The sequence below is a fragment of the Branchiostoma floridae genome, chromosome 12 (genome assembly GCF_000003815.2).
Source record: "Branchiostoma floridae strain S238N-H82 chromosome 12, Bfl_VNyyK, whole genome shotgun sequence".
NCBI classification, from domain to species: Eukaryota; Metazoa; Chordata; class Leptocardii; order Amphioxiformes; family Branchiostomatidae; genus Branchiostoma; species Branchiostoma floridae.
In genome coordinates this window covers 19,303,819-19,331,703 of record NC_049990.1, presented here as the reverse complement: position 1 = coordinate 19,331,703, position 27,885 = coordinate 19,303,819, and the positions used below count along the sequence as shown (strand labels likewise).

The window sequence follows — 27,885 nt, the reverse complement described above, 5'->3', positions numbered from 1 at the left end:
ATTAGGGCACATCAACCCTCGTTGAACCGTGATGGTGGCAGGTTTCGCCTTCCCGCCATTTATGATTCGCTGCTACCTGACGTCATCCGACGACTTCCGGATTAGTCAGCGAATCATTTCATCTGAAGAAGGTCGGAGTGCTCGACCGAAAATTTATGGTGAGTTCTTTCTTTGTGTTGGAACAAAGTTTAAACTTTTGCAATACAGATCCAGTCATTTAGTGGTTATATGACTTTGTATGATACTGAAAGGTAACTTGCATCCTTGCACTTGCATTAGCTGTCTTATATACTGGAAATTTTTGCTTTTGTTCAAGTTTCCCTTCTTCTTTCCTTCCAGATGTCGAAGAGTAAAGGAAACGTTGTAGACCCGTTTGACAGAATCCAGCGGTACTCGGCAGACGGACTGCGCTACTTCCTCCTCAAGCATGGGGTGTTGGAGGCAGACGGAGGTGAGTGGGAGAGTGTACTTTCTTCTAACTTGGGACACACTTCCTAGAAGCACTTTATTGCACGACAATTGTACATGATACGATGTATGGCAACAAATATTACACAAAGTACAAAATATGCTTACATGTAGTATAGCCTACTATAGGATAAAGCTTAACAACCTAGTCACTAGTAACATATTACAATAAGGGCTTACATATTTTCTTTGATATAGTATTGCATATGTTCTGCTATTTTATGTTAATGCCTACAATTACTCACAATCTCAGAGTGGTGCAGCCATTAATTAATTGAAAGACCTTTATTGTACATTCATGCCTCGACGGGCTAGGTACAGGTCACTGATAATAGACATAACAGACATATGCAGGGACGACAAGATACAATATCTATGGCGGTTGAGAAATCTTTGTATTTGCAATCTTGCTCAACAGGAAAGGGGGGCTACATATGGAACCCCCCAGCACTTGCTAGTTGCTTGATAATGTTGATTATAAACTGCTTTGGGGCTGAAACGTACCGTGAACATTTCTGCATTAAATTTTTACAGTTACTGTATCTAGTTGACCAATAGATCTAACTCGGGCATTTGTTTGTACTAATTTGTGTGCATATGTAAGCTTTGAATGTGTGTTTTTCCAGATTATTCAGATGAGAAAGTGGTGAAAGTCCTGAATGCAGACCTGGCAGGCAACATAGGAGGGCTGCTGAACCGTTGCCTGGCAACAAGCCTGAACCCCACCCAGACCTTCCCAGCATTCTCAGCCAACACGTTCCCAGTGCATCCTGGGAGACAGAGCAACAGTCTGGCAACAGAAGAAGATTACAAGTTACTGAAGACTTTACAAGAGTTGCCAGGTAACATAAAGTACTGTTAAATGCAGAAATTTTTGTGGCAGTTTTATGTTTGCAGTGTTTGCATTGCCAATTCACCGCAAACTTAAAACCACCGCGAACATTTTTCCATGGCAGTAAGAGACTACATGTACAGTGGATAGCACTACTACAAACTTAAAACTACCGCTAACAGTCCTTATTCCTGCTACTGCAAAATTATATCCCTGCAAACTTAAATGCATTATTTTACAGTATCTGGAATCCTTTATGCATCAATATGTTTATTATTGTAAGTTTATTGTAACAGTTGTTTCTCTGTTTTCATCACTTTTAAGTGAATATTTCAACTCTAACTTGTGTTGCTACCATCAACATCAACAACAGTTGAACAGTTCTTTCTTTGACAATTGTCATCATTGAGAGACTGTTAAATGCTTAATTTTTGAATAAGCAATTACGTTTCCTACGTATCTTATTTTACCTGGGTGTCTAACCTTCATCGAGGCAGTTCTCTTTGTGTCATTTTTTTCAGGTTCTGTTGATCAACACTATGAAAACTTCCATATCTACAAGGTGCTAGAAGAAACCATGCTATGCGTGAAACAGGCAAACGGTTTCGTACACAGACACAAGCCGTGGAAACTTGGCAACACCCCTCAGGACCAAGAGTGGGCGTCGACCATCCTTCACGTTGCCATGGAAACACTGAGGGTTTCTGGGATACTTCTACAGCCTGTCATGCCCAATTTGATGAGTGGACTTCTGAGTAGACTTGGAGTTGAGGAAACGGAGAGATCTTGGAGTGATGCAGAGGATGTTCCATGTGTAAAAGGCAGAGAGGCACCTTATGTAGGAAGAACTCTTGGAACAAACAGAGGAGTATTGTTTCAAAGACTTCAGAAGAAAAACTGACCCAACCGTTTTTGATGTGCACATGTACTCTTGAGGCTGCAGATGGTGAGAAACATCAGCACATAATATATGCAAATTTTTAAAAAGCGGAAATCACCATACTTCCATTTTGTAGTTGGCATTCCAAAAAGACCTGACTCTTACAAATGAAGCATCGTTGACTTTGCCAAATTTCACCATACTGTGACTTTGGAAACGAAGTGGGCTCTTATGGGGTTTAGGTCTCTTTCTTTCCTGCTCCTATTTTTGACATTGAGGCTTAGCCAGACCACCCAGATACTGGAAATTGATAACTGTTCTAATTACACACATGAAACATTTTGAGATATGCTTTACAAGAGGGACTAGAATGAAAAGTTTTATATGAAGTACTTTTGTCACTTTATATAATAAGTCACATTTCGATTTGACTAAATGTTCCACATTGTAATGGATACATTATCATTTTCTGTAACTTAAAGTACTTTATGTGACTTAATTTGGAAAATCCATAATTGAATCAACTTAAAGTAACTTAATAGACAAGTACTTTATGTGAGTTCATTTGGAAAATCCATAATTGAATCAACTTAAAGTAACTTTTTAATAATAGACTCTACTTCTTCAAAGTCATAATGCATCTAATGGTTCAACTTGGTATGGTTGAAATAAAGACCAAAAGATAACTTAAAGTTTGTATTTTTATTAAAGCAGGAAGCATGATGTCAGCAAAATTATGAAATACCTTATGCTGTGCAGTATTATTAGATCACACTCTTAGCTTAATGCATTATTCCATTCAAATGGGAATTATTATCTTGTCTTGAGTATAATCTCTTACTCTAAGGTCTTAAATTTCTCTTACATTTATGATAGAATCCCTTACGTCAAAAATCACCAAAACACAAAATCTAATGTATATTCTAAGCCTTTAAACTAATATGGCAAATATTGGCTGGCAAATAACATTGGGAATGCTATATATGGTAAAACAGCAACACATTATTGATAAAATATAATGTAACACCGCAAATAAAAACTGCTCTGCAGTTGTAAGATATTCTTCAAATTCTGGCATTCTACTTTCTATACAATGACAGTGACTGACTCTTTCTATTCTTTAAAGTCATCGTCATTGTGATTTAGGTCTGGTTAGACAATCTGTTCAGTACCAACTAGCTTAGCTTAAATCTTAAAATCATGTAGTAAGAGTATACTACCAGCATAGACAGCTGCATAGTGCAATTTACATTGCCTTAGTTCAATCAAATCTATGTACCAATCTCCATTTAGCATCATGCAAATTGCATCTCCCTTTTCTTAATGGTACATCTAAATCATTGAGACAGGGACATCATGGTGATCAAGGGTCTCATAGATGTGCTCACTGATGGTGTCATCATTGTTGACCTCTGGCCTTTGCCCTGGGAAGGTGCCATAGTCGTTGACCTCTGCCCCCTGACCTGGTGGGTCAACAGCCTGGTGGTTGTGCTGGATGTGTCGCGTTGGGTCAAGGACGTATGGATTCTCTGCTCTCGCCTTCCGCGGGGCTCGGCGGCTGCCAGGTGCTGTAGGCGGCTGCGCAGGTGATACAGCTGGGGACCTCCTACTGGTACGCCTGCTGCTCTGACCAATCAGAGGAGGAGGTGGAGGGGGTGGGAAGGCCGGCTGTTGCGGCAGGATGACGTGGATCTGTTTCTCACTGATGGACTTCTTGTTGATGGCTGTCTCTTCAGGAAGAAACTTTGGGTTGTCGTAGATGTGGTCCGGTTCTTTCAGAGGCTTTTTGAAGAACACTGATGGCAGAGTCTTCTGTAGGCTGTAAATGAAATATAAGTTGTAGATTAGATGTCTGCACTGGTCCCAGTTCATTCCATGGCCCTTTCTTGGGCATAAAATTAACATTTTTGTTGTAATGCTAGGAAACTGAGAGAGGAAATTGAAAATAGACTTTAGAGGATAAGTTATTGAAATTCATTTAAAACGATTAATCTTGTAACCCTGCCCACCTTTGTCAAAAGATAGTAATGCAAAATAAAAACATATAAATCCAAAGATTTGGCAGACCTTCTAGTCAACTACTCTCTGATAGGTTGATCCGCTAATTGCCATGACCTCATTGGTTTAGCATCTAATTGTGATTGACTGTATTGGTCTATCTTAAGTGATCCTTCATCAATGTATAGTCAACTTCATAATGCACCACTACTCAAAGTACCAACTAATCCATACAAAAGTCATTTTCTATATTTAAACCATTGCTTGCGCGGTCCTACTTACCCAGCTGTAGACTGGTTGATCCTGGGTCGACACTTGACAAAAGCCAAGACCAGGAGGACCAGCAGTATTGCAGCAATGGACAGCCCCACAGCCATGGGAACAGGAGCGCCCCCTGTGTTCTCTGATGGAACTGCAGTCTCCCCATCTCCTCCCTGGTTGGCTGTTATGATATTGTCTCCTGTATTACAGACATCAAATGATGAAAATCAAGTCATGTGTTTAAGCATTGTTGTGTGAGATATTGATAAGAAATTGAGTGTAGGATATTTGTTATAATGATAAGTGATATAAATATTATGACAGGAGTAAGTCATCTAGTCAACTCAGAAAATTGTTTTCCAATGTTACATTTCTTCAGAACCATTGAAGAACCCATGAATAACACTATCCATAACCACTGATATTTCAATCATTCTGTATATATTAGAGTCTTTACTTTACATTTGTTAACTTGTGTTTTCTTATACATGTAGTGCTAGTTCACCTTTATCCATGGAGTAAACTGTATCTACTGTTTTAAAGTACATATGATTGATATCAAGTCGATAGAAGGTGGTTTCAAATTGCAATATTTTCAAAATGCAATTTGCAGTTTTCTTAGCCATTGTCTGTCAACGTTATATCCCTAAATAGCTAGCATTATTTTCAGAATAGAAGCCCCTAAAAATGCCTTACTGTAGCAAGATTTTCCATCTGGTGCCAGAGTAAATCCTGGCTCACACTCGCAGTAGTAGCTGCCTTCTGTGTCTCTACAGATGTGCCTGCACCCTCCATGGTCGTCCAATGAGCACTCGTCAATGTTGTCACATGACCTCTTGTCGTCCAATAGGAGGTACCCCTCCTGACAGCCACACATGAAGCTGCCAGGTGTGTTGGTGCAGAGCTGCTGACAGTCGGCTGTTGCACATTCATCCTGGTCTGTTGGAGAAAAGAAAAGTCTTTAATCTTCTACCTAGCCTGGAATCCAGCCGTATTGTGCTTTGGTCGCTCCCCAAAGGTACGCTTCCTGCCAATATGTCTGGCCTTCGTTACCATTCAAACGATCAGCATTTGAATATTCGCAGAGATCTTATGCGAGATTTCTGTTTGGCTGGTTCAAGCACTCGTTCGAACAGGCGTTCCATTATCATCAACGACCCATCTTCTTCGAGACTATTGGAACGATCTGATAAACCAAACTCTTGCCATACTCGGTTGGCAAGAGTGCTATTCAAATATCCTTTCCGTTGAGAAAAGCCTCCAAGGTTTTTGTTTGCTCGTTTTAGTGAAGAAATTCCGGGTAATTTGCTGGTTAGTTCAGGCATTATGAACGTCTGAAGTGGTGGCCATGTTGATGATAATGGAACGGCTGTTCGAACGAGTGCTTTACCATCCATAATTCAGCCAATCAGAAATTTCGCAGATGAAATCTGCGAATATTCAAATGCCGATCGTTCGAATGGTAACGAAGGCCAGTCGTATTGGCAGGAAGCGTACCTCAGGGGAGCGACCAATTAGCACAATACGACTGGATTCCAGGCTACCTCCTACCTGCTGCCTAACTCCAAAATCAATAGGGAATTGGTACTAGCTTAGTGTGCTAAAGGTTAAAATCTGTTGGCTTCTTACCTGAAATGTAGGTAAGGTTGTAACAGTTCTGGCCTTTCACTTTGTGTACAGCATTACAATGATTTCAATGGAGGTGAACTTTGCCATTGATAAATTGATAAAAGAGTCAACTTGTAAATTCATGAAAGAATCATTATTGAGCCAGTTATAATTCATTACTTCAGATTACACAGGGTGTCCGCTCATCCTATCACAATGGATCTGCTGTCTTGTGTTTTCACACAGAAGAGTTAGTTTGGGTTGCATGCATGTTGTATTTGAAAATTACTCCATTACTTCATATTGTTGAACAGTCAAGTAATGAAAACAAATCATTATTATTGATAATAGCTTTTCATAACATCAGTACAATACTAAATTGAAACACAACAACCATCTGAGAAAATGGTCACTTTCTCTGAGAGAAAATATTTTCGAACACACAATATTATATACTGTAGCTTTTTGCCATACCAGTGCAGGTGCGTCCATCCCCTTCAAACCCAGTCCGACAGTAGCAGTCGTGGGACCCTTCATTGTTTACACACTCTGCGTTGGCATGGCAACTGTCTCTGCCCTCAGCACACTCATTGACATCTGTGGGATGCAGTCAAATATCATATTACTGAACTGTAACATGACTATTACATACAATATAGAATGATTGTACTATTGTCTGTACTTCTCTAAGAGGACATTACCATGCATACAACGTATAAAGCATTAAAGAGATGGATAGCTGCATTCCAAACAAAAGTCAGATGAAATTGTTTACTTTAGTCTATTCTTGTTCTTAATCTTAAAATCTTAGTCATGCAATGAACTCAACAAACAGGGAAAGAGATTTTTAAAAAGGTAACCCAATATAAACTACAGATAAATGATTGAGAGAAGTCAACTTGAACTGGAACAAAAACATCAAGAGGATGGCTGTCGACCAAACCTATGGGGCCAACCTACTAGCCTTATGTCACAGGAGCCCTATGTTAGTTGTTCTATCTTTTAGACCCTGTCTATATGAAGCATACTAAAGATTGTTTCTAAGATATAGATCTGAAATATAAGCTAACAAAACGCTACATTTGCAACTGTATTATTTGTCTCACCTGTGCACATGAATTCATCCTCCAGCTTGTACCCAGGGTGACATGAACACCTGTAGCTTCCCTCTGTGTCCACGCACACCTGTGCGCACATTCCATTGTCATCCTGACACTCGTTAACGTTCACACATGTCCGTCTGTCCTCCCCAAGCAGGTACCCCTCAGGACAGGCACAGGAGTAGCTGCCCCGTGTGTTTACACAGGTGTGAGAGCAGCCATGTGTGTCAAACAGGCACTCATTGATGTCTGAAACAGACAACAAAAATTTAGCACATTTCTTTGCTTGAAGGACTTTTTAGCCTGTGTAAGATACTGTAAATGCAGAAATGTTCGCATTGGATTAATGTTCGCGGTTTTCGCTGCGACCACTTCACCGCAAAATTAAATCCACCACAACCATTTTTATATAAAGGTATTAGACTGCAGTCGCTGGTGTTACCGCGAAATTAAAACCACCGCAAAAAGTCATTTTTCCCGCTACCGCGAAATTAAATCCTAGCGAACTTAAATGCATTTACAGTACTTTTCGGATCAACTGTCTGTACAGTCTTAAAAGTTCTGCTTGCCTGCTAAGTTCATAGCAAATTGGAGGGGATTTTTAAGGGGATAGTTTCAGCTACATGGCTGCAGAAAAAAATGTAAAGGCCCGCCTAAAAAGACATTCTGACAGAAACAGGCCAGTATGCTCTTAGCAGACTGGGACCAAGTATAACACCCCTTAGCCAACCAGAGGAGAATGCTGACCACTCAATATGAGGAGTTCTACAAGGTACAATAGGATTTCAATTTCTTTTAAACTAAACTCATAACTCAGAGCAATGTATGAGATACGTCGATGTAGGTTTCCAAGTAATAAGATACACCAAAAAGTAGTTACTCAAGCAACTGGATTTGGTTTTGGAAATGGTCAGATGTTTCAGCTGGAATCCACCAGTTTTCGTCCGTGACTGTGACTGAAGTGATCTGGAAGAAACAGGTCTTTAATACTCTTACTATGAACGAAGACAATTTCAGATGTCCAATAGGAAACGTTGATCACTTCAGTGTCACGGACGAAAACTGGTGGATTCCAGTTGAAACGTCTGACCGTTTCCAAAACCATATCCAGTTGCTTGAGTAACTACTTTGAGATATATATCCAGCCATGTGTTATCATTGGCATTCAGCAATTGAAAGTATATGAAAATTTGGTAATTTTAGCAGTAAAAAGAAGATTTGAGAGATATACAAACCCTGGCATCCCTGTCCATCCACTCTCCCATCCCCTACCCACCCCGTGGGGCAGGCACAGGAAGCTTGTCCCCCTGGGGTGGGGGGCTCTGTACACCGAGCTTCAGGAGCACAGGGGCTGACATCTGGACTGCACTGGGGCACCACTGTAATGTCACAATAAAATATAATATATAAGCCTTAGGAAGAATATTCTCAAGTCTCGGAATTAATCTGTCAGTACTAATAAAAATGCAGGGAAAGTACAAATGATTTTTTTTCTGACTAGTAAAATATTTAGTAAGCCTAGTCACATATTAAGTAGAATAATTAGTTTTCTCTCAATCATTTTTTAAGACCTGTATTCTAAGACAAGAATGCAATAATAGAATGTACCTCTGCATCCTTCCCCATCCACGTACCCATCCCCATCCCTCCCCAGGGGACAGGTGCATATAGCCCCCACCCCTGGGGCAGGTATGTCTGCACAGGTGGCCTCTGGCACACAAGGGTTGTGGTCAACACTGCAGCCATCAATGTCTGCATGCAAGAAAAGTTATTATGATCGTTAGTATTCTATTTCATCAATGAGAAACAGATGGATTATTATGAATACTTACCCTCATGTGTGATCATTTCAGTAAAAAATTCTGCATTGTAATGAATCATACAAAGCATGTTTTGTACCATACTCTTTGCTGTTGGCATATTAGACTCTACTCATCTCTACATACTTCAAAATGCTTAGTCTACAGTTCTTATGAAACGTTTTATCCGGCTAGTACTGTTTTAAAGAAGATACTGTGTTTCAGAAGGCACCTGTCCTTGGTGCTGAACTTAATTCAGCTATGTTATGTTTTGCTTCTTATACAGACAAATAGAAGTAATTGGGGATTATTCAAAGCATTTCAAACAGCCTTTTACAATGTTTTTACTTGACTGGAAGTAAAGCTTTTCTTATGGCCATTTATAATGACATTTGGCCCTCTGTCACTTGAACTATGACCCTTCTGACTGACCTGTACAAGTTGTACCATCTCCAGTGAACCCTACTGCACACCGACACACATAACTGCCCTCCGTGTCCTCACAGTCTGCATTCTGGTCACAGTTGTGGGTGTCTGACATGCACTCATCAATATCTGTCAGGAAAGCGTCAAATTTTAGAAATCAATTACATAAGACAAATATCAGTCAAGTAAGCACTTCAGACATTTTTATAGAGTCAATCAAACACTTCTGACAATTTAAAAACTGACTTATTTAGCTATTTTCTGCAGTACTGTACTTGTCCTCAATACAGTCAAACCTGTATTAGGGGCCACCTCTACAGAGGGGCCACCTGTCCATAGTGGCCACTTTTTGTCGGTCCCTTGGGTATTTTATCTACAAGTTGCCACCTCTATACAGAGGCCACCTGTCTATAGTGGCCACATTTCTCTGGTCCCTTGAGTGGCCACTATAGACAGGTTTGACTGTAGTTTGACCATGTTTGCTAAATTTGTCATGAAGAGTAATTTAATCTATTATGAAAAGTGTCAAATTATTAACTAAGACAGGTTATTTGTCACCATATACCTAGTACCTGACCTGAACAGTTGATAGTGCTTTGCTACATGTGACAGAAAGAGTCATTTATTTGTCTAGAGTGCCAAATTTATAATGAAGATATTTGAACAAAATTAGCAACTACAATAGAATTGTCTATTATCCACATATTATGAAATGAATCAGTGACAATTGCATTATCTATAACTTTAAAGCATAAAATTGATCAGTACCTTGACAGACATTACCCCCATCTCCTAACACAAACCCTGGCAGACAGTCACAGCGGAATGATCCAGGTAGGTTCACACAGGTTGATCTCAGGGGGTCACAGATGTACAGGTCCTCTGTGCACTCATTAATATCTGTAATATACAATATCTAGAGTTATAATGATAATCATAGTTATGACAACTTATATCATATCTATATTTCATGTGGAGACAAACATTTCATCATTGTTCCAGAAAGGTCTACTGTTATTTGAGGAAACATTTTGGTTTACATTCCATTCATTCAATGTAACATTAGTAGTCATCAATTTGATTGAATGCCATGCAAATTTGTAAGACAGTTACAACAGCTTTGTTAACCCACCAGAGCAGGTGTTTCCATCGCCCTGGTAACCATCATCACAGGTACAGGTGTAAGAGCCGGGGAAGTTGATGCAGGTGGCATTGCCATGGCAATGGTTGTCATCAGCACACTCATCAACATCTGGATATATTTAAGAAACAGTGCATTAGATTATGTATTAATAAGTATAAGTTAAGAAATAATGTCATTATACAAGGGACCAGAGAAATGTGGCCACTATAGACAGGTGGCCTCTGTATAGAGATGGCAACTTGTAGATAAAATACCCAAGGGACCGACAAAAAGTGGCCACTATGGACAGGTGGCCCCTCTGTAGAGGTGGCCCCTAATACAGGTTTGACTGTATACTTTTCTCTATGTCCATCCCTGGAGAGCACAGGCACTATAACGAATTACTGTAATTGCAGAAATGTTTGCGGTGGATTAATGTTCGCGTTTTTCGCGGTAGCCACTTTACCGCGAATTTAAAACCGCCGCAAATATTTTTTCATGGTAGTAAGAGACTACAGTGCATGGTGCTACCACAAAATTAAAACCACCGCGAAAAGTCCCTTTTCCTGCTACTGCGAAATCAAATCCCCGCGAACTTAAATGCATTTACAGTAGGAACTAGGTAAATGGTAAAGGTAGTCCAGTAGTCTTTTTGAGGTCTTAGGGGCAGTGGGTTGTAGTGGAGGGCACAGTAGTGGGAGGCAGAGCCAATCCCTCTCCTTCCATCACCTTTTACTGCCTCAGCCTAGGTCAGGTACCAATTTTTACATCTGGACGGAGTGAGGAAAGTTGTGTCTTATATCCCAAGGGCACAAGATCGGTGGCATACCATGATTTGAAACAGTACCACTGAGTTCTGAGCAAAATGTGCTGCAATTACTTTCAAAAAGGACTAAGATAAACACTCAATAACATGCATATCTATACTTAACTTTATATCCATACGTTGACATGTTCTCCCATCCTGAGTCAGTATAAACCCACTGTTACAGCCACACACAGCCTGTCCCTCCACACTCCTGCACCAACCGTTCATCTCATCATATATCTCATTATTTATAGAGTTATATCTATGTTATATCTATGTTATATCTATGTTATATCTATGTTATATCTATACCTTGACAAGTTCTCCCATCCTGAGTCAGTATAAACCCAGTGTTACAGCCACACACAGCCTGTCCCTCTACACTCCTGCACCAACCGTTCATCTCATCATCTCATTATTTATAGAGTTGTATCTATGTTATATCTATACCTTGACAAGTTCTTCCATCCTGAGTCAGTATAAACCCACTGTTACATCCACACACAGCCTGTCCCTCTACACTCCTGCACCAACCGTTCATCTCATCATCTCATTATTTATAGAGTTATATCTATGTTATATCTATGTTATATCTATACCTTGACAAGTTCTCCCATCCTGAGTCAGTATAAACCCAGTGTTACAGCCAGACACAGCCTGTCCCTCCACAGTCCTGCACCAACCGTTCATATCATCACAGCCTGCTGCGGCTTCATCCGCACACGGGTTCTCCGCTGGGAATGGACAGAAAGGTATGTAGTCTGGTAGGCGTGGGTTAAGTTTTTTTCTATATTACAGTCAAAACCACACATTGTGTAAAATAAATAATTGAATAAACAACATTATTGCTAACAATCAAAGTAGCATTCATGTTCATTTCATTTTTGAATGAAATTTTTTTTTTATTGAAAAGTAGAGCTTCATTCTTTCATCCAAAATTCCCAAAATTTTTATTTTCAAAATATTTAAAAGTTAAGTATGAAAATGTCCTTGAGACAAAATGACAAAGTATTGCTTAAAAAAAATGGTTCACAAATAAATGTCAACATATGATATTTTAGATGCAACAGTCCTCACAAGAGTTACCACTGTGACAAGCAAATGCAACTCAATCAAAGCCTACAGGATAAATCATAATGGCATATGACATGTACAGTTAGTCTGTACAGCTTTTGTAACCAGTGGTATCTTCAGCAACAGAAATGTATCTGCATCACCATCAACTGTTGTTGTGACTCACCTCTACAAGTCCAGCCATCCTCATCCAGGATGAACCCTTCCCAACAGGAACAGAAGTAGGACCCGGCTGTGTTGTTACACACCTGGCTACAGGAGTGGTCCTCTTGGCACTCATTTATATCTACAGAAATACAAGCAACCTGAGTCATTTCATTACCTTCATGGAAAGGGAAACATATTGTTTTTGCTCCATTTCTTCTTCTTCATGCAAATAAGGTCGATGACCTGTAGCAGACGGCTGTTACCATCATTACTGGTAAAGTAGCAGACACCCTGTGGTGTTTGATTACATTATGTAGCAAGTGGCAGGACAGAACTGGAGGGGCTGATAACTACAGGGATAAACAAGTCCACTAGCCCTATTGTCCAGGGCAAGTGAAAGTGCTGTTCGGGCAAGTGCATGTCCTACCCCACTTGTCCGATCGGGCAAGTAAGATTTTTCCATTGATTTTCGTGCAATTTTGATATACTTGTTACTTTTTACAGTCATGACATCAAGCAATTGTCTACAGAGAATTCCATTGCTGGAAGTGAAAATGCATATACTAGTAACAGTGACATTTGAATTTTGGGCAAGTGAAAAATTGGTTCGGGCAAGTACATTTTTTATGTGCTTGCCCGATAGGACAAGTGGATTTTAGAAAACTTGTTCAACCCTGAACTATATTATACATTTGTATATGAATGTTTTTTTTAGTGAGAATGGAGATAGCAGTAGTCTAAACCATGTGAAGGGAAACAACATGTATTTGCCTACAAATGTTATAGTTGTCTTGTGCAACTCTTTTATATCAACATTACAAATCAATTGAAACATTACAATCTTCTTACATTAACATGATAATACTTTGTGATTGAAAATTTTTGTCAGGTGGGCCAGTACCATATTTCCTTAACCTTTGTTCTGCTAAGGGAGCCTTTTGGCACATAACTCTAAAGTTATGGGATTAGGCATAAGGGAAAAGGTTAAAAAGTATCTCTCCTTGGTGCTGAATATGAAGTTAAATGACTGGCTGTAAATTTTCCCATACCTGTGCATGATTTCCTGTCACTTGCCAGTTGAAAACCATCCCTGCACTCACAGTAGAAACTTCCGTAATCATTCTCACAGAGATGCTGACACCCCCCGTTGTCCACGGTGCACTCGTCCACATCCTGGCATGTCCGCCCGTCATTGTTCAGTAGGAAACCTTGTTGACATGCGCAGCTGAAGCTGCCAGGTGTGTTCGTGCAGGTCTGCTCACACATGGAGGTGTCATCTGCACACTCATCCTCGTCTGTCAAGAAAAGATATAAAAACTCACTTGGAGGACAGTTCAACAATAATATTACTGACTGTGTTATAAGTATCTGACAAGTATCTGCATGCTTGATAGGTGAGGCATCATAGAATACTTCAAAATTTACACATAAAAGTATTGCAACATATAGTGGTTAACAGGGACAAGTCAGGACTGTTATTAGATACAGCAAAGGATTGAGAAAGTCACTCTTAGGCAACCATTAATTCACTGAGCAGAACCACTTGGTTTTATTTCTGTAAGCCTTTCAATCAAGCAAGCTGAAGTGTTAAGAAAACTTAAAGAAATATCACACAACAGTTTTGTTTTCCTGTAACCGTTTCAGAAACGTATGTGCGTTTATTGGGTTTAGAAAGTTTACCAGGTGTACAGTGCAAAGAAACAAACCAAATTGACTTTTGTAGTAAGCCCTTACCTTCACAACCGAATCCGTCTCTCCTACCATCTCCCTGCCAGCCAGGTGGACAGGTGCACACAGGTGGGCTCACCTGGTCATTACAGGTGGCATTGGACACACAGGGGTTGTGTACAGAGCTGCAGGTGCTGATGTCTAGAAGAATAATGACAACAAACACAATCATGTGGACATTTGAATTGTGAAGAAAACTTTGAGAAGAAAGCAATCTGTGCATGCTGACTATTCATAGAGCTCATATAAAAAGGTCATACAAACATATATTTTCTACGAAATTCCAGAGAACCTGACCATGTATTATAACCAAATTAAAAGAGTAACCAAAGAAATCTTTAAGTCTTTGCTATGCAATGTATACATTTCACGATGTAGACATAAGGATAGCATTACCCTACCTGAGCAACCGGACCCCTCCCTTCTCCCATCCCCCTCTGCCCCAGGGGGACAGTGGCACACAGCCCCCACCCCTGGGGCAGGCACATCCTCACACCAGGCGTCATCCACACAGGGGCTCCTCTCCATACCACAGCCATCTTCCTCTGCAATACAATGTTAGCAAAAAAAATTAAAGTCAATAGAAAATAGTCTAGAATTATACATAATCTTTTACTTTTTTCATCTGAAGGGAATTGTAAGGTCATCCTGGCAGATATTTATGAAAGAAAAGTATAAAAAGTTATCATTTAAAGAATAAAGTGTTTTAGAAGGCATCTGTCCTTAGTGCTGAATTGGACATCACCTTTGTTATTTTACATGTTTTGATCCTCCTACAGATATTTAGAAGTAAATGTGGATTATTTTAAGCATTACAATCGATCTATCCTAATGGACCATCATTTGTAGGTGCTGTGGATACTGTCTGTTTACACCTTTCAGTTTTGTAAAGTCACACATTGCCTGGATATGTATCCTTCAATGGATGAATCATCACCCACCAGAACAACCTGTTCCATCCTGCCTGCCGTCTCCGTCCATCCCTGGGGGGCAGGTGCACACAGCCCCCACCCCTGGGGCAGGCACATCTGTGCAGACAGCCTCCAGCTCACATATACCCTCCAGACAACCATCAGTATCTATAAAAAGGATGTTACAAAGTTTGACAAAAAACACTAAATGTTTTACTCAGCAATCCTGGAAACCCTTTGCATTTAACCATCAGTACTTAGATGACACTGTCAGCAATTAGCAAAGTGACAGTCCTATTTGGGAACATTTCAGTAAATCGGCTTTATCGTCACACCTGTAATGTTACTGAAGGTACTTCTACTGATATCCTACTGTTAGTAGCTGTCTTGACAGTACTGAATTGCTACAGACACACTGCATCTCTTACTGTCGGCTCTTGACCCACTTACTGCCCTCTGCTGTGCTGTTGCTGAAATCTATTAGAATTTCTTTCCAATTAGAGTCTTGTATGACTGTAGCATCTGGCAAATTAGATACCAGTTAGTTCAAGTGGTACAAGGCATTTGTATTGTGTTTGGCCCTCACGTCTTACCTCATTACCTCAATGAAAAGCAGCCTTCAGGCCAGTTTCAGCTTCAAAGGTTCAAACAAACAAACAAACAAAAACAAACAAATAAAACTCAGCAGTTAGTTACTCCCACCTTCACAAGTCCTGCCATCTCCCTCGTACCCAGCTGCACAGGTGCAGAAGTAGGACCCAGGCTGGTTGTGACAGTGGGCGTGGTCATGGCAGTCTGATGACCCATACCAACACTCATCAACATCTGGAACACAAAAAAAATATTTCTGGCATGTTAAAGGGACATCATGTAAAAAAGAAAGTCACTGTTTTCGGCCATTTCTCTACATTATGAGTTGAGTCTACCTTATTACACTGCACAGTAATATTTACAACGTATTGATACGACTTTGTTGTGCCGCGAGAACGTCTCGAAATATGCGCACTTCCCTCCGCCGCTTGAGTTGTCCGCCATTTTATCCAACTCTCCGACGAACCAAAGTGCGCTTTAGAACGTGTTCGGTGGTTCGCTTGAATCGTTACTGAAGTTTGTTGAAAGTCCCCGCGAAGCTCCGAGGATCTGCGACCGAAACGGTCGATTCGGAAATCTACAGCCGGCTTACTTCCGGTAGGCTACCCGGAAGTAAGTAAATTTGGCAGTGGCTTACTTTGGCGTTGTTAATTAGAGCTAGAAATGTGATAAAATGACACAGATGAGTTGGAAATAAGTTGCAAATGTCAATCTGAATGGAGATTTTCAAGTTCAGAACATTTGAAATTTTGGCGCCATATTTCTACATTATGTCCCTTTAACTCTGCAATCAATTATCGCCACTTGTTCCAGGTGATGAATACAATGTCAAGTTGTTAGAAATAATTACAGTGAGCTAATGAAATATCCATATACAAGTAGTAGTCTCCCTTTGAAAATGATATTACTTGATATGTCTTCACTGTTTAAGCTGATACATGACATAACATACTACTCTCCAAGCAGATGTTGGCTGTTATGTTATGTGTTTTGGGTCATTTCTATTTTGTATCACTTTATTCTTGTCTACCAGCCATAAAGAAAACTTATAGAAATATAGAAAGCCTGACAAAAATGCATAAAACACATTGAAACATGCAGCCATAGCTAAAGGCCTTCTTGGAGAGTATAAAATGAAATGCAATCATCAACTTTGACTGAGCCAAACATCAAGTTAAACAGTGCCTGCAGTGCAACTGCTTTAAGCTAGGTGGCATTCTTTGTGTGGCAACCCAATGCTAGTCGCAGGTGTGTTTCTAACATTCTGTAATAGATAATGATGATTGTTCACCTGAGCAGGTGACTCCGTTGCCTGCAAAGCCCTCCCTACAGGTGCATTGGTACGACCCATTGGTGTTGGTACAGATGGCATTGTCATCACATAGTGTAGCATCTTCAGTACACTCATTGATGTCTGTGAAAGATAAAATAAAAGCTGATTATTGAATTAAAATAAAAAATCTATTCATTGTTGCAACAGCTTTTTATTCCTCTACCTAAAGAACATTACTTCAAGAATCATAAATCTATTGACAATTTTTGGGAATTTTCTATACTCGGTCTAGTTAATTTAAGGTGACAATTTCATGCCTTTGAATTGACACACTTTTAATTTTCACAAGTTACTTAATTGAGGAGCGGAATTTTATCTCCCGTTTCTATAAAATTTGCAAAAATATTTTAACTTTTTTCTTGTAGAACATCTTAGAAGAAGTTCTACTTGAGGGCCCTGAAATGTTTTATGCTGAATTTTAGAAGAGCTCCTTACATATTATGCTCAAATCAAGCAGGGTAATAAACTAGCCAAATTATAGTACACTCACTGAGAACTAAGTGAAAAAAGAAGTCTTTTACTACAAATAAAAAGGAAATAGAATTAGCTGCCTATCAATTAGCAAGCATTATGGAAAAGGGACATGCAGGCATTATCTAAAGAGGCCAGTAGCTATAAGTATCAACTTGAAGGCAATTATCCAGCATACATGTATCTAAGAAATCTTAGAGAATTCAATTCCAAGGCTACCTGTACATCCACTACCATCCCGTCTCCCGTCACCACGGTAACCAGGCTCACACTGACAGCCAGCATCACCACAGGTTGCCATGACAACGCACGAATCATCCGATGAGCAGACATCCTCACTGCTGTCACTGTCTGTCACAGGGTCCACACACTGCAGACTGCAGCCCACACTGCAGCACTTCTGGTTACCATGGCAATGGTGGTCGGAGGTGCAGTGGCACCAACATGGTCCTGTGTCATCATCATCATCATCATCTGGCGCAGGGCACTGGCCTGGCTTGTCACTTCCTGTAACCATGGAAACAAAACGCAGGTGTATTGTACATGTAAATGCATTTAAGTTAGCGGATATTTCATCGTGTTCGCCAAGAAGCAGACTTGTGAAAACCGCAAACATAAAACTTACCACCACAAACGTTTCTACATTACAGTATGCAAACTGTGTCACTGTGTAACCAAGCATAATTATTGTATATTGAGTATATTATTGTATGTCAGTAAGTACATGATTGTATATTAAGTAACTATCTACATTCTTATTCATTACATGCTTTGGATCCATGCATATAATCTATCATCCACTATTTGACAGGGCGTGGAATAAAGACAGTTTCTCCACACACACTTGGAAATAAACAACACTTGTAAAATTTTCACAACAAGCATACACAATAAAAGAGAGCCTCAGTCCACATATGAGACACAAAAGACTTTTCCTTATAAGTTAATTTTTTATTTCATCAAGAAACATAGCAACATAATATTGTACATCATAATATTATACTCACCCCTGCATTCACAAATGGGACACCTTTCATCATCCAGCCGGAAGCCGAGTGGACAGAACTTGGTGCAAGATGTCAGGGCAGGACAGCGGGGTTCTGGGGAATTGTTACACTGAGTACTTCTTGTATTTCAAAACAAAGTTCAGTGTGCAAGCACTCAATTATAGATTGGATATTCATATTCAGATTTAGATCATTTATAAAAAAATCTACAGGATCGTTTTATCCCTTTCCCTAAAATGCATTAAGGCTACAATTTCAATATTATAGAAAGCAGGAAATAAGAAAAATAAAATTCATTTTGAAGTCTTTTATGTGGTCAAGCAATGCTTCCTTTTAGTATTCCTAAACACAATTTGATTAAAACACATGTATATTTAAGAAAAACTTTCAAATTCATAACCAAAGGTAAACAAATACTTACTAGGTAATCACACATATATAGTGTTTTCAGAAATATCATACAATTAATATCCAGTTAACTAACCAGCACCAAGGCTAGCACCGATAGGCCAACGGAAAGCTTCATGGGATCCAATCACTAATCAGTATCAAAGCTAAATATGCTGTAACATTAAATGCTTTTTAGTGTTTTCTGACCACTCATTTTCTTCTGACAGAAGGCCCTTCACAATCATGATGTTAAACATTACAAGTTTCCTTCCCAGTATCTACTTGGAGGTCAATGGCTCATCTTTTACCTTGGCAGCCTGTCCCCTGGGTCCTCCCGTCCCCCTCCTGTCTCTCGGGACAGATGCACACCGCCCCCAGCCAGGAGTGGTCCTCACACCGAGCCTCCGACACACAGGGGTTGTGGTCACTACCGCAGGGGTTAATGTCTGTGAATGATAAAATTGGTAATACCTCAGGGGCTAGCCCACTAGTGTATTTTTCCGAATCAATTGCCCAGAATTTCCAAGGTTTCTGTTCAAACTCGAGCTCAGTGGACCTTAAGATCTCCAAGCAGTCATACATGTAGAAAGGCAAGTTTTGTAGGAAATGAATTCTCTTTTGAGGAAGTATGGAAGAAAAATTGATGGAATTCATAATTCATAATTTTTAACCATATTATTTGCTTTCCAGGGATATGGAAAAGGAAAATTTTGTCGCCATGGAAATACTTTTTTTTGCCACACCTGTTTTACTTGTTCTAAGTATATTTTTTTTTTGTAAACAAAAATAAGTGTTCTTGATCAAAGTTGAACTGTGGTTTCAACAAGAAAATTTGGACATACCAAAGTTTTCATGAAATGAGTGTTTAAAGTTATACATCTGTTGCTTTATTTATCATTTTTTTTTCTCACCTGGTTCTGCACAGGTATGACCACAGCCATTAAAGCAACACTTGCGGTCATGTGAACAGTGTCCGTCTGTCTGGCACTGGTCACTACATACTGGCCACAGGGTCCTCTGGTCAGGGCAGTCTCCTGGCTTCTCCACTGGACAGTGATACAAGATAAGGACAATTAGTTTATAGAGACAACAAGTAACAAAAAATCATTTGTTTGAAGAATGCATTTACAGGTTTGCGATGGCAAAAACTGTACTATTTTTGCTTGCGTCCATGGGTGCTGCCTTTTTTCCCCATCGGAGTGGTGTATGCTGGGAAGGAGGTCACCATTTTGATGTGTTCATGTTGATGTGCAATGTTATAAGCATGTTGTGGTGGACTTGTATACAAGTTTGATGGAAAACAGCATGCAATGGAATATGCTGTAAAGTTTGGTTAAATCAGGAACTCAAATAAAGTAGGTACTCAACATAAAAAAATTGAAAAAAACTTTAAGTTATGAAATTTTCATACTTTGGCATTTCAGAATAATATCACAGAAGAGATGTCCACTTGGCCAATCAGCACCAAGGCTAGCACCAGTTGTCCAATGGAAGGCTAGGCAGCATCCAATCACCAATAAGTATCAAAGCTAATTATGCCGTAATGTTAAATGCTTTGATAAAACTTATCATACCAAACAATACGACCATTGTTATTTGTCTCACCTGGCCTACAGGTGTGGTTGTCCTGCTTAAGTTCATAACCGTCAGCACAGGCACACTCGTAACCAGCAGATGTCGTCAGGCACAGATGGGCGCAACTGTGGTTACCATGGATACAGGACACTATGGGAACAGAAAAAACAGCATTCTTAATGATGGTCACTAAATCATTATGCAGTACCTAGGTAGAAATGCCTGGCAATGTACAGAGAAGTTGTTAACCAAGGACCTATACCAACCATATGAAACGATGTTTGCATACGATTTAACGTTATGTAAACTTTAAATGTATTTGATATTACAGTAAAATCTTTGAGTTTGGTGGCAAAGGAAGGTTCATGACATAGAATTTTACAAGTGGGAATAAATACAAAATGGTATCAATATTTGTGATGATGAAAGTCTAGCAGTTACTTAGATAGTGATGGCAAAAGTTGCTGAAATTAAGTTATCATCAACAAAATAAAGAGTTACAGTAATAGATAGTATTTTTGCAAAGGTATCAGTAAAGGTATAATTGTATTTAGTGATATACACTCTCTTACTGTTAAACTAAGTCCCCACAAAGCACATTGTATACTATCTGCTACTTTTAAAAACAACAGTAGACCTCTTGGGCTTAAGTCCTCTAAGATTAGTCAACAGAGATATCCCATAATACCTCTGTTTGAAGGTGCAATCTGATTGGTGCTGTTGTACACCGTAATCCCGACAGGCCTTGCACTTGTCTTTGCAGTTACAGCAAACACTTCTCTTCCATTAGACTTCCCCACACAGTGGACCTTACGGCCCACCCAGTCTGTGTAGTACAGGTAATCCTGAAATAAAGTTGACAGAACTTTGTAAACCATTGGAAGGCAAGAAATTACTATAATTGTTTCTGCTACGAGTAGATCAATGCTTTCAATTAATTCACAAGTGGGTTGATGGAAAATACGGTCCATTATGGATGGAAGAAATTGTGGTCCAACCTAATGAGGGGGGTGGGGGGTGGAAACAGTCTGACTTTTTCTGTGTGTGGTTGCACTCAATGGACTGTACAGCTCTTTCCACAAACTACCAATCAACCCATTCGCAAGTTGATCTAATTTGTATTTTTCACTACTAGAAACTGAAAATGTAGCTAGATACAAATATAGCTCTCATCATTTACGTAATTTAGTACAATTGGCTCACTTTTTAGCACAGAATGATCTCGAGTCCTCGACCATTTAGTGTTAACGTTATTTGTACAATATCGATTTCTGGACAAAAAACAATCAACAACACACAAGATGTAGATGACACGTTACCTGGTACATGGCGAGTCCCTTGATGCTAGTTCCTGGTGCAGATAGTAGTAGTGTCCTGTCTCCACCCTCCAGGGTGACTGACTCTATCTTCCCTGTAATGACGTCTGCCCAGTACAGTCTGCAAGATACATGGGTTATAATCTAAACGGCGTTTTACTCTCCCTTTTCTATTATCTAATGTTTTGCACAACTTACATTTGTACCAAAGCCAAATGGACTTAGACTTTCTTCCAGGCTAACCACAGCTACCTATGAATTATCTAAAATGTTTTAAGTATATTCAAATGGTCAAATGATGTTTTGGTACATTTGAATGCGTCTTCAACTTTGTCCTCTTGAGTCACCTTTGTGCAACATTGTATTATTTAGACCCCCTTTCCACTAGATGGCGTTTGCGCTGAGCTCTCACTGTGATGTAAAACATATGAGCGTAACTTTCGATTTCATACATGGAATGTCATACAAAATGTAAAGGTGTAACGTTAATTGAAGAAAAAAAACACACACAAAGAGTAAAAGGATTCGTTATTTTTTCTATAAATTTCGTTGAGCATTATTTTAAACGTTAGAACGCAGAGACACCAAGGTCAAGCCCCCCTTAGAAATCAAGAACTGAGCCCGGTCGACGTGTCGGCGAGCTCCAAATGAGCATTTTCGACCAAAGCACGGCCGACGTCCTAGGGCTTCGGGCGATTTTTAGTAGCTTTACCGTTGGGATTTAAACCTCCGTGTAATGTCAGCTGTGCCCCAAAAAAAAGACTTAAACTTTACGGAATGAAACACCAAGCCCATTTAAATTCATAACGGGACAGAATTCAGCGAAAAATACGGACAACGTTCGGGAGATTCTTAAATTCGGCGAGCACCAGCCGATCTAAAAATTCGGCCGGCGTTTACTTGAATTGTAGCGCATTCTTAAGATCGCCGTCCTAGTGGAAAGGTGTCCTAAGTGTTTGCATTGCCTGACCTGTCGTCTGCGTAGTCCAGTGCCAGTCCCCGTGGGTCCACCAGCCCGCGGTGTGCCAGAGCTACCCGGCCCTGTCCTGTCATGGTGGCCCGCTCGATCTTCCCGCCGATACCCGGGTAGCCTTGGGAGGCCCAGAACATCAGTCTGGAAACAGGAGTTGATAAGAATAAAGGAAAAAAATGCATCTACCAGTTTGAATTAATTCAGCACTGTTTTGCAGTTTGACATGCAAATTTCGTTTCTAATGCAGTTCCGACACAATCTTATCAAGTTGTATACATAGTCCGTGTAACGTAAACTCCGCTGGCCGGGTCTGTAAATGCACATGGCCCTTTCCCGGCATAGGCTCGGGGACTTGCTGGATGTTGGGCGGGCCGCTATAACGCCTTAGCTAATCAATAGGACCATTTGGAATAAAATGAAAGTCTATAGTTTGGGGAAATTCATGTTATTTCCTAGCGCTCTATTTACTAGTATATTTCAGTTAACCTCTACGCTTTTCAGACTTTCTTCTTTTGTTGCCCCCGTCCCATGCCCGTCTACTCTCTATACTCTACTGTGTTTTTCTCTTATAGATTTCCTTTGCAAATCATCATCAATAATTTTATTTCATGTAAATACACTTTGGAAAAATCATGCGTTTGTAAATATTTTCTTACAAATATCAAGGAGCTTTATTATAATTTTATCTGATAAAAGCTCCTTGCAAGTATACATTTACGATCGATAGAAAACGCCTAAGGTCACATTTCCGAACCGGGGCACGGCCGGGCAGCTTTCGGGAACCCCCAGTAAAGATGATATAAAAGACACCAAAGTACATAAGACGTGTAGCTAATAGTCTTGGGCATTATTTGCGTAAAACATATTTTTCAGCACTAACGTTACATTTTCTATTTTCTGTTTCCACAACAGCCCGGCCGGGTCCCGATTTGAAAACGTTAGCTAGCAAAGCTGTATATGTTCATGACGCCTTTCTCCCGATCCCTTATAGTAGACACACTTAAAAGTCGTCTCCTACCCTTTCTCTGGATGTAGGGCTAGTCCAGACGGAGAGCTGTACGCGCCTGTTTGTACCAGTACCCTCCGCCTGGTGCCGTCAGACGTGGCCGCCAGGATGCTGTTGTAGGAGGCGTCACACCAGTAGATGTTCCCGGACAGCCAGTCCACCGCCAGCCCGCCTACACGGCCGGACGTGCCCGTTACAAACACCCGGGTAGGGGACGTAAGGCGACCCGTCTGGAAAAAGGGTTGATGTTAGAAGTCTTTCGTTTATTTGTTAGATATTAAACTAAAAGCCTTTCGTTTAATTTTTAGCCATAATGACTAATTGACAAAACAAAATGATACAAACTTTATGCGTTTATCAATGTTAGACATCCAGGTAAACAATTCTCTTGTATTTGAAAACTTTTGTATGGTTGCGCTTCTAAACGAACAAATAACTGCAACAGCAAAATGTTAAAAAAACATTGCTATATTGTTGCTGTTGTAGATATTGATCCCTAAAAATGTAACCATAACAAAGTTTGCATAATTCTGTTGTGGCAATTAGTTATTGTTATGAAATCACTTGGTTGACATGAACAGAACGTTAGGATCGCAAGTGTTCTGTTTACTTCTGGGTGTATCGTTTGAGCGGAGATTTGAAATCTAGTCTTATAGATCAATCTGACTCCTAGAAAAAAATAAACATTGAAAAGCCAAGCTGAAGTTGCATGCTGTTAACTCAAGTGTACTCGAGCTCGTTACAGTGTCAGGCTTTGTCACACATAACGCACATACCTCCTCCATGGTCGTCTTGGCGATATTCTGTGCCACTTCACTCCACAACACCACACTCTGGTTGTGGTTCCCTGTCACTACACGAATGGACCTAGATAAAACAAAATCAGACATTTCCATTATTTTATATCCACTGTTGATTACGTCAGTTAATCTTTATCCATAAGGTAACCTATATACCTTGTTTTAAAACACAGCAATATCTTCAAAATATTGCACTTTGAAACCACTGTCCATCCACTTAATATCCCTAAATATCCGTTGTTTAAAATAGAAATAACGATAATAGGTTACCCCACGGATAAAGGTTAACTAAAGTCACGTACTGAAGTGTTACCTTTATGGTAGGTGGTTTGGGATTGGAGTCAACGGACCTTCGTTTCAATATGCATCATTTTCAAAAAAATTCCATACAGTTTGAAACCACCACCCAATATGCCTAGATACGTTGTTATTGTAGGTTACCCTTCGGATAAAGGTGAACTAGCGTTACCTACTAATATTTATGTGGGCGAAGCCACACATTTAGTTTTTCCTCAGATATTTGCATATTCCACCCGGAAATCAGAAAGAATGGAAGCTGTAAACATGTACTCCACGTTTCAAGCTTTTCGATTGGCTTGAAGTCTCACTTTCTCGGTTTTACGTCAGAGGTGAACCTATCAAGGGACAGAACACAATCGGCATCGAGTTTCATAATAGCCAATTAGAACTCAGAAAAAATGGAAGCTGTAAACATATACTCCGCGTTTCCAGCTTTTTGATTGGAATAAAGTCACGGACTGTCTCGGGTGTACTGTACGCAGAGGTGAACCAATCAAAGCACAGAACACAAAATGGCATTCGGCCAGTTTGATAATACTATAGCAGCTGAGACGACAAAACAGGCGCTCAAGGAAGAAGTTGCCCGCCATGGAATGAACGAGATTGATAAATTTTCACACAAAAACATTATCTTAAGAAAATTGGACCTTGGAATCTTGCAAATTCAACGGTGAACGGACGTGTTCAAGCCACGCAATACATTTCTATACCTGTTAAAACGTGCCCCTGTAACATATTGTAGCACTGGCACAGTGGTATTATTCACGCGTTGTATACCAACGCTCCGGGATCGAATCCGTGGTAAGATACTTTTTTTTTTTTTGCTGCATTTTCGCGAAAATGTTGCCTTTCTTGATGCTTCTTTTCTTGCGATTTTTGCTGCATTTTCCCTTCGGCCACATTCTGCATTTTTTTCAAAAAATGTTGCCTTTGTAGTATTACTTTTATAAATATGTCAGGTAGTATCCTATTTTGATAGGTATAGTTAACATTGTAACACAAGGATTTGTAACATTTGTGATGAGTTCAACAAGAGTCTGTTCCTCACCTTGGCGGAGTGAGCGTCAGAAGTTCGTCGGGGTCCGTGTTTGCACCATCCGACCCTGCTGGTAGCGACCGTAGGGACGAGGAGATGATGGTAGGTCCATAGAACCACGGGCCGCCCTGGCCGATCTTTTGCTCCGCCCATATCACCAACGCCCCCAAGCGGTTTTCTTCTGAACTGCTCTCGCCGCTGTCATGTTCATCCGAACTTTCGCCACTGTCATCATGCCCATCCGAACTGTCGTCACCGACATGTTCCTCGCTCTCCTCACAGAATACTGTAACATATTGGACTACGATCAGTGGAAAATACTGACAAGGAAGCAAAGACAATGGCAAAAAGTTCGCAAATGTGTACTTTTCGGTGCTCATGCCCAATTTACACTTCTCCCTTGAAACTGTAGTACTAGACAGAACGTAGTCTCGCAGATCATTAGCTGAACTGTAGTAATTTAGTAGCCTTGGAAGATCTTGAAAGGAGTAGTAGACTATTGTAGAATATTGTATTTCTCTTTACACCGGCGAGAAAAATGCTGTCTACTAAATACAGTACTATATACGTACACAAATTTCAAGATACCCAATACCAGAAGTAGATTTGACTATATATTTAGATCCGACAGCTCTCATAATGCTAAGATACGTGACAATAAAGCTTGTATTGTGTTGTGTTGTACTAAATTCACGTTGAGCAGTTGTTCACATAAATCACTTACCTGGCACTAGTATCAATAGTACCAGCACGGAGTACACGAGTGTACCTTTAGGTCTCATCTTGTCGCTGTGGGCGCATTAATCTGTAAGACAACGTTTGAAAAAGATAAGGAAGCATGTCGTTAACCAAGCAAGCAAGAAACAAAGACAGTGATCCCAACAGTGCATGTTTTACAATACAATACAACACGGCATTTCGCCACTAAATGGTACTGCTGTACTTCTTGTTAACACATGTTAGTGTTCAGAAAACAAGGTATAATCTCCAAGCAGAACCTACGTAGCATTATGAAATATAGTATCAAAAGCTGGCAGAGGAGTGAAGCCGGTCTAGGAGTGTGTACGGCGCCCGTTTGACTCCCTTTGGCCGGCTATACGCCTTGGTCAGCTTTGATACTATCTTATGGTACCGTAGGATCTGCTTGGAGATTAAAAACAAGGCACATATCTGCCTAGAAATAGCTTACCATAAGTTAAACCAGACATTTGTGACGCAGTAAGGTTGTACTGTACCCAGTATACCGTAAACAGTACACACAGCAGTATATCTTACCGGCGGTGTTGTAGACCTATAGTCTTTTTCTGGGAAAACCGGGGATTATGCAAATACTACCTTATAAGGTCAACGTCCGCTCGTTTCCTATTGAGAAAAAAAATGAGTACAAAGAACGTAAAACTATCACGACTAGACGTCGCCTGGTAGAGTCTTCAAATCATGACAGCCATTGTCTTCAACACAGACAATCTCTTAAATTTTTAATGTAAAAAGATCGACCTATATTTCGTAAACAGTTCTCTGTTACAAGGTCAATGTCCTGTACCCTTTGTACCTGATCCGGTCTTTTGTGTGCGTTATGCAAATGACTTCGAGGAGGGTAACCCGATACTAAGAAGGAAACGATCGACGAGAAAAATACGTCGTTGTCGCGCTCTAAATTTTGGACGAATTGTGAGCTAAGCCACCATTTTAGAGTATATTGTCCCACAAAAAGACTATTATGAGAGAAATTATGTAGATTTCTTTGTCAAAAGCACTTATAATTAGATTTTCGACCCTATACACGAATATGCAAAGCAGACCAACGCGTAGGTTTACGTAAACAAGTCGTGCGACCTATATAGCTAACTACGTGTTAAGAGTCTTGGTAACATTCCACTTGAACTTGAAATAGTGACTTTATTTTGCACAAGAGAGTGAGACT

The 27,885-nt window shown here is 40.0% G+C and overlaps 2 protein-coding genes across 2 annotated transcripts in view; one reads left to right on the top strand and one right to left on the bottom strand.

Moving 5' to 3' along the window:
• Positions 1–2,854, top strand: part of LOC118427385 (methionine--tRNA ligase, mitochondrial-like) — a 13,693-nt gene extending 10,839 nt beyond the window's left edge. The window contains exons 10-12 of the mRNA XM_035837152.1: positions 340–451; positions 1,095–1,310; positions 1,822–2,854. Of these exons, the coding sequence (XP_035693045.1) occupies positions 340–451; positions 1,095–1,310; positions 1,822–2,201 (708 nt within the window). The 3' untranslated portion in view covers positions 2,202–2,854. The remainder of the gene's footprint in view (positions 1–339; positions 452–1,094; positions 1,311–1,821) is intronic.
• A 566-nt stretch (positions 2,855–3,420) lies between these two features.
• LOC118427139 (fibrillin-1-like) lies at positions 3,421–26,772 on the bottom strand. Its single transcript, XM_035836777.1, has 31 exons — positions 26,686–26,772; positions 25,974–26,247; positions 24,602–24,692; positions 23,838–24,055; positions 22,817–22,960; positions 21,850–21,967; positions 21,219–21,375; positions 20,561–20,680; positions 19,867–20,001; positions 19,264–19,401; positions 18,566–18,658; positions 17,778–18,065; positions 17,046–17,168; positions 15,866–15,988; positions 15,194–15,331; positions 14,654–14,797; positions 14,259–14,393; positions 13,574–13,819; positions 12,544–12,663; positions 11,903–12,037; positions 11,616–11,714; positions 10,505–10,624; positions 10,141–10,272; positions 9,379–9,501; positions 8,756–8,899; positions 8,383–8,526; positions 7,154–7,396; positions 6,522–6,644; positions 5,136–5,378; positions 4,461–4,638; positions 3,421–3,999 (listed from the first exon to the last, which is right to left on the bottom strand). Exons 1-31 carry the CDS (start codon positions 26,741–26,743, stop codon positions 3,513–3,515), a joined length of 5,034 nt encoding a protein of 1,677 aa, XP_035692670.1. The 5' UTR covers positions 26,744–26,772; the 3' UTR covers positions 3,421–3,512.
• Between the last annotated feature and the right edge of the window lie 1,113 nt (positions 26,773–27,885).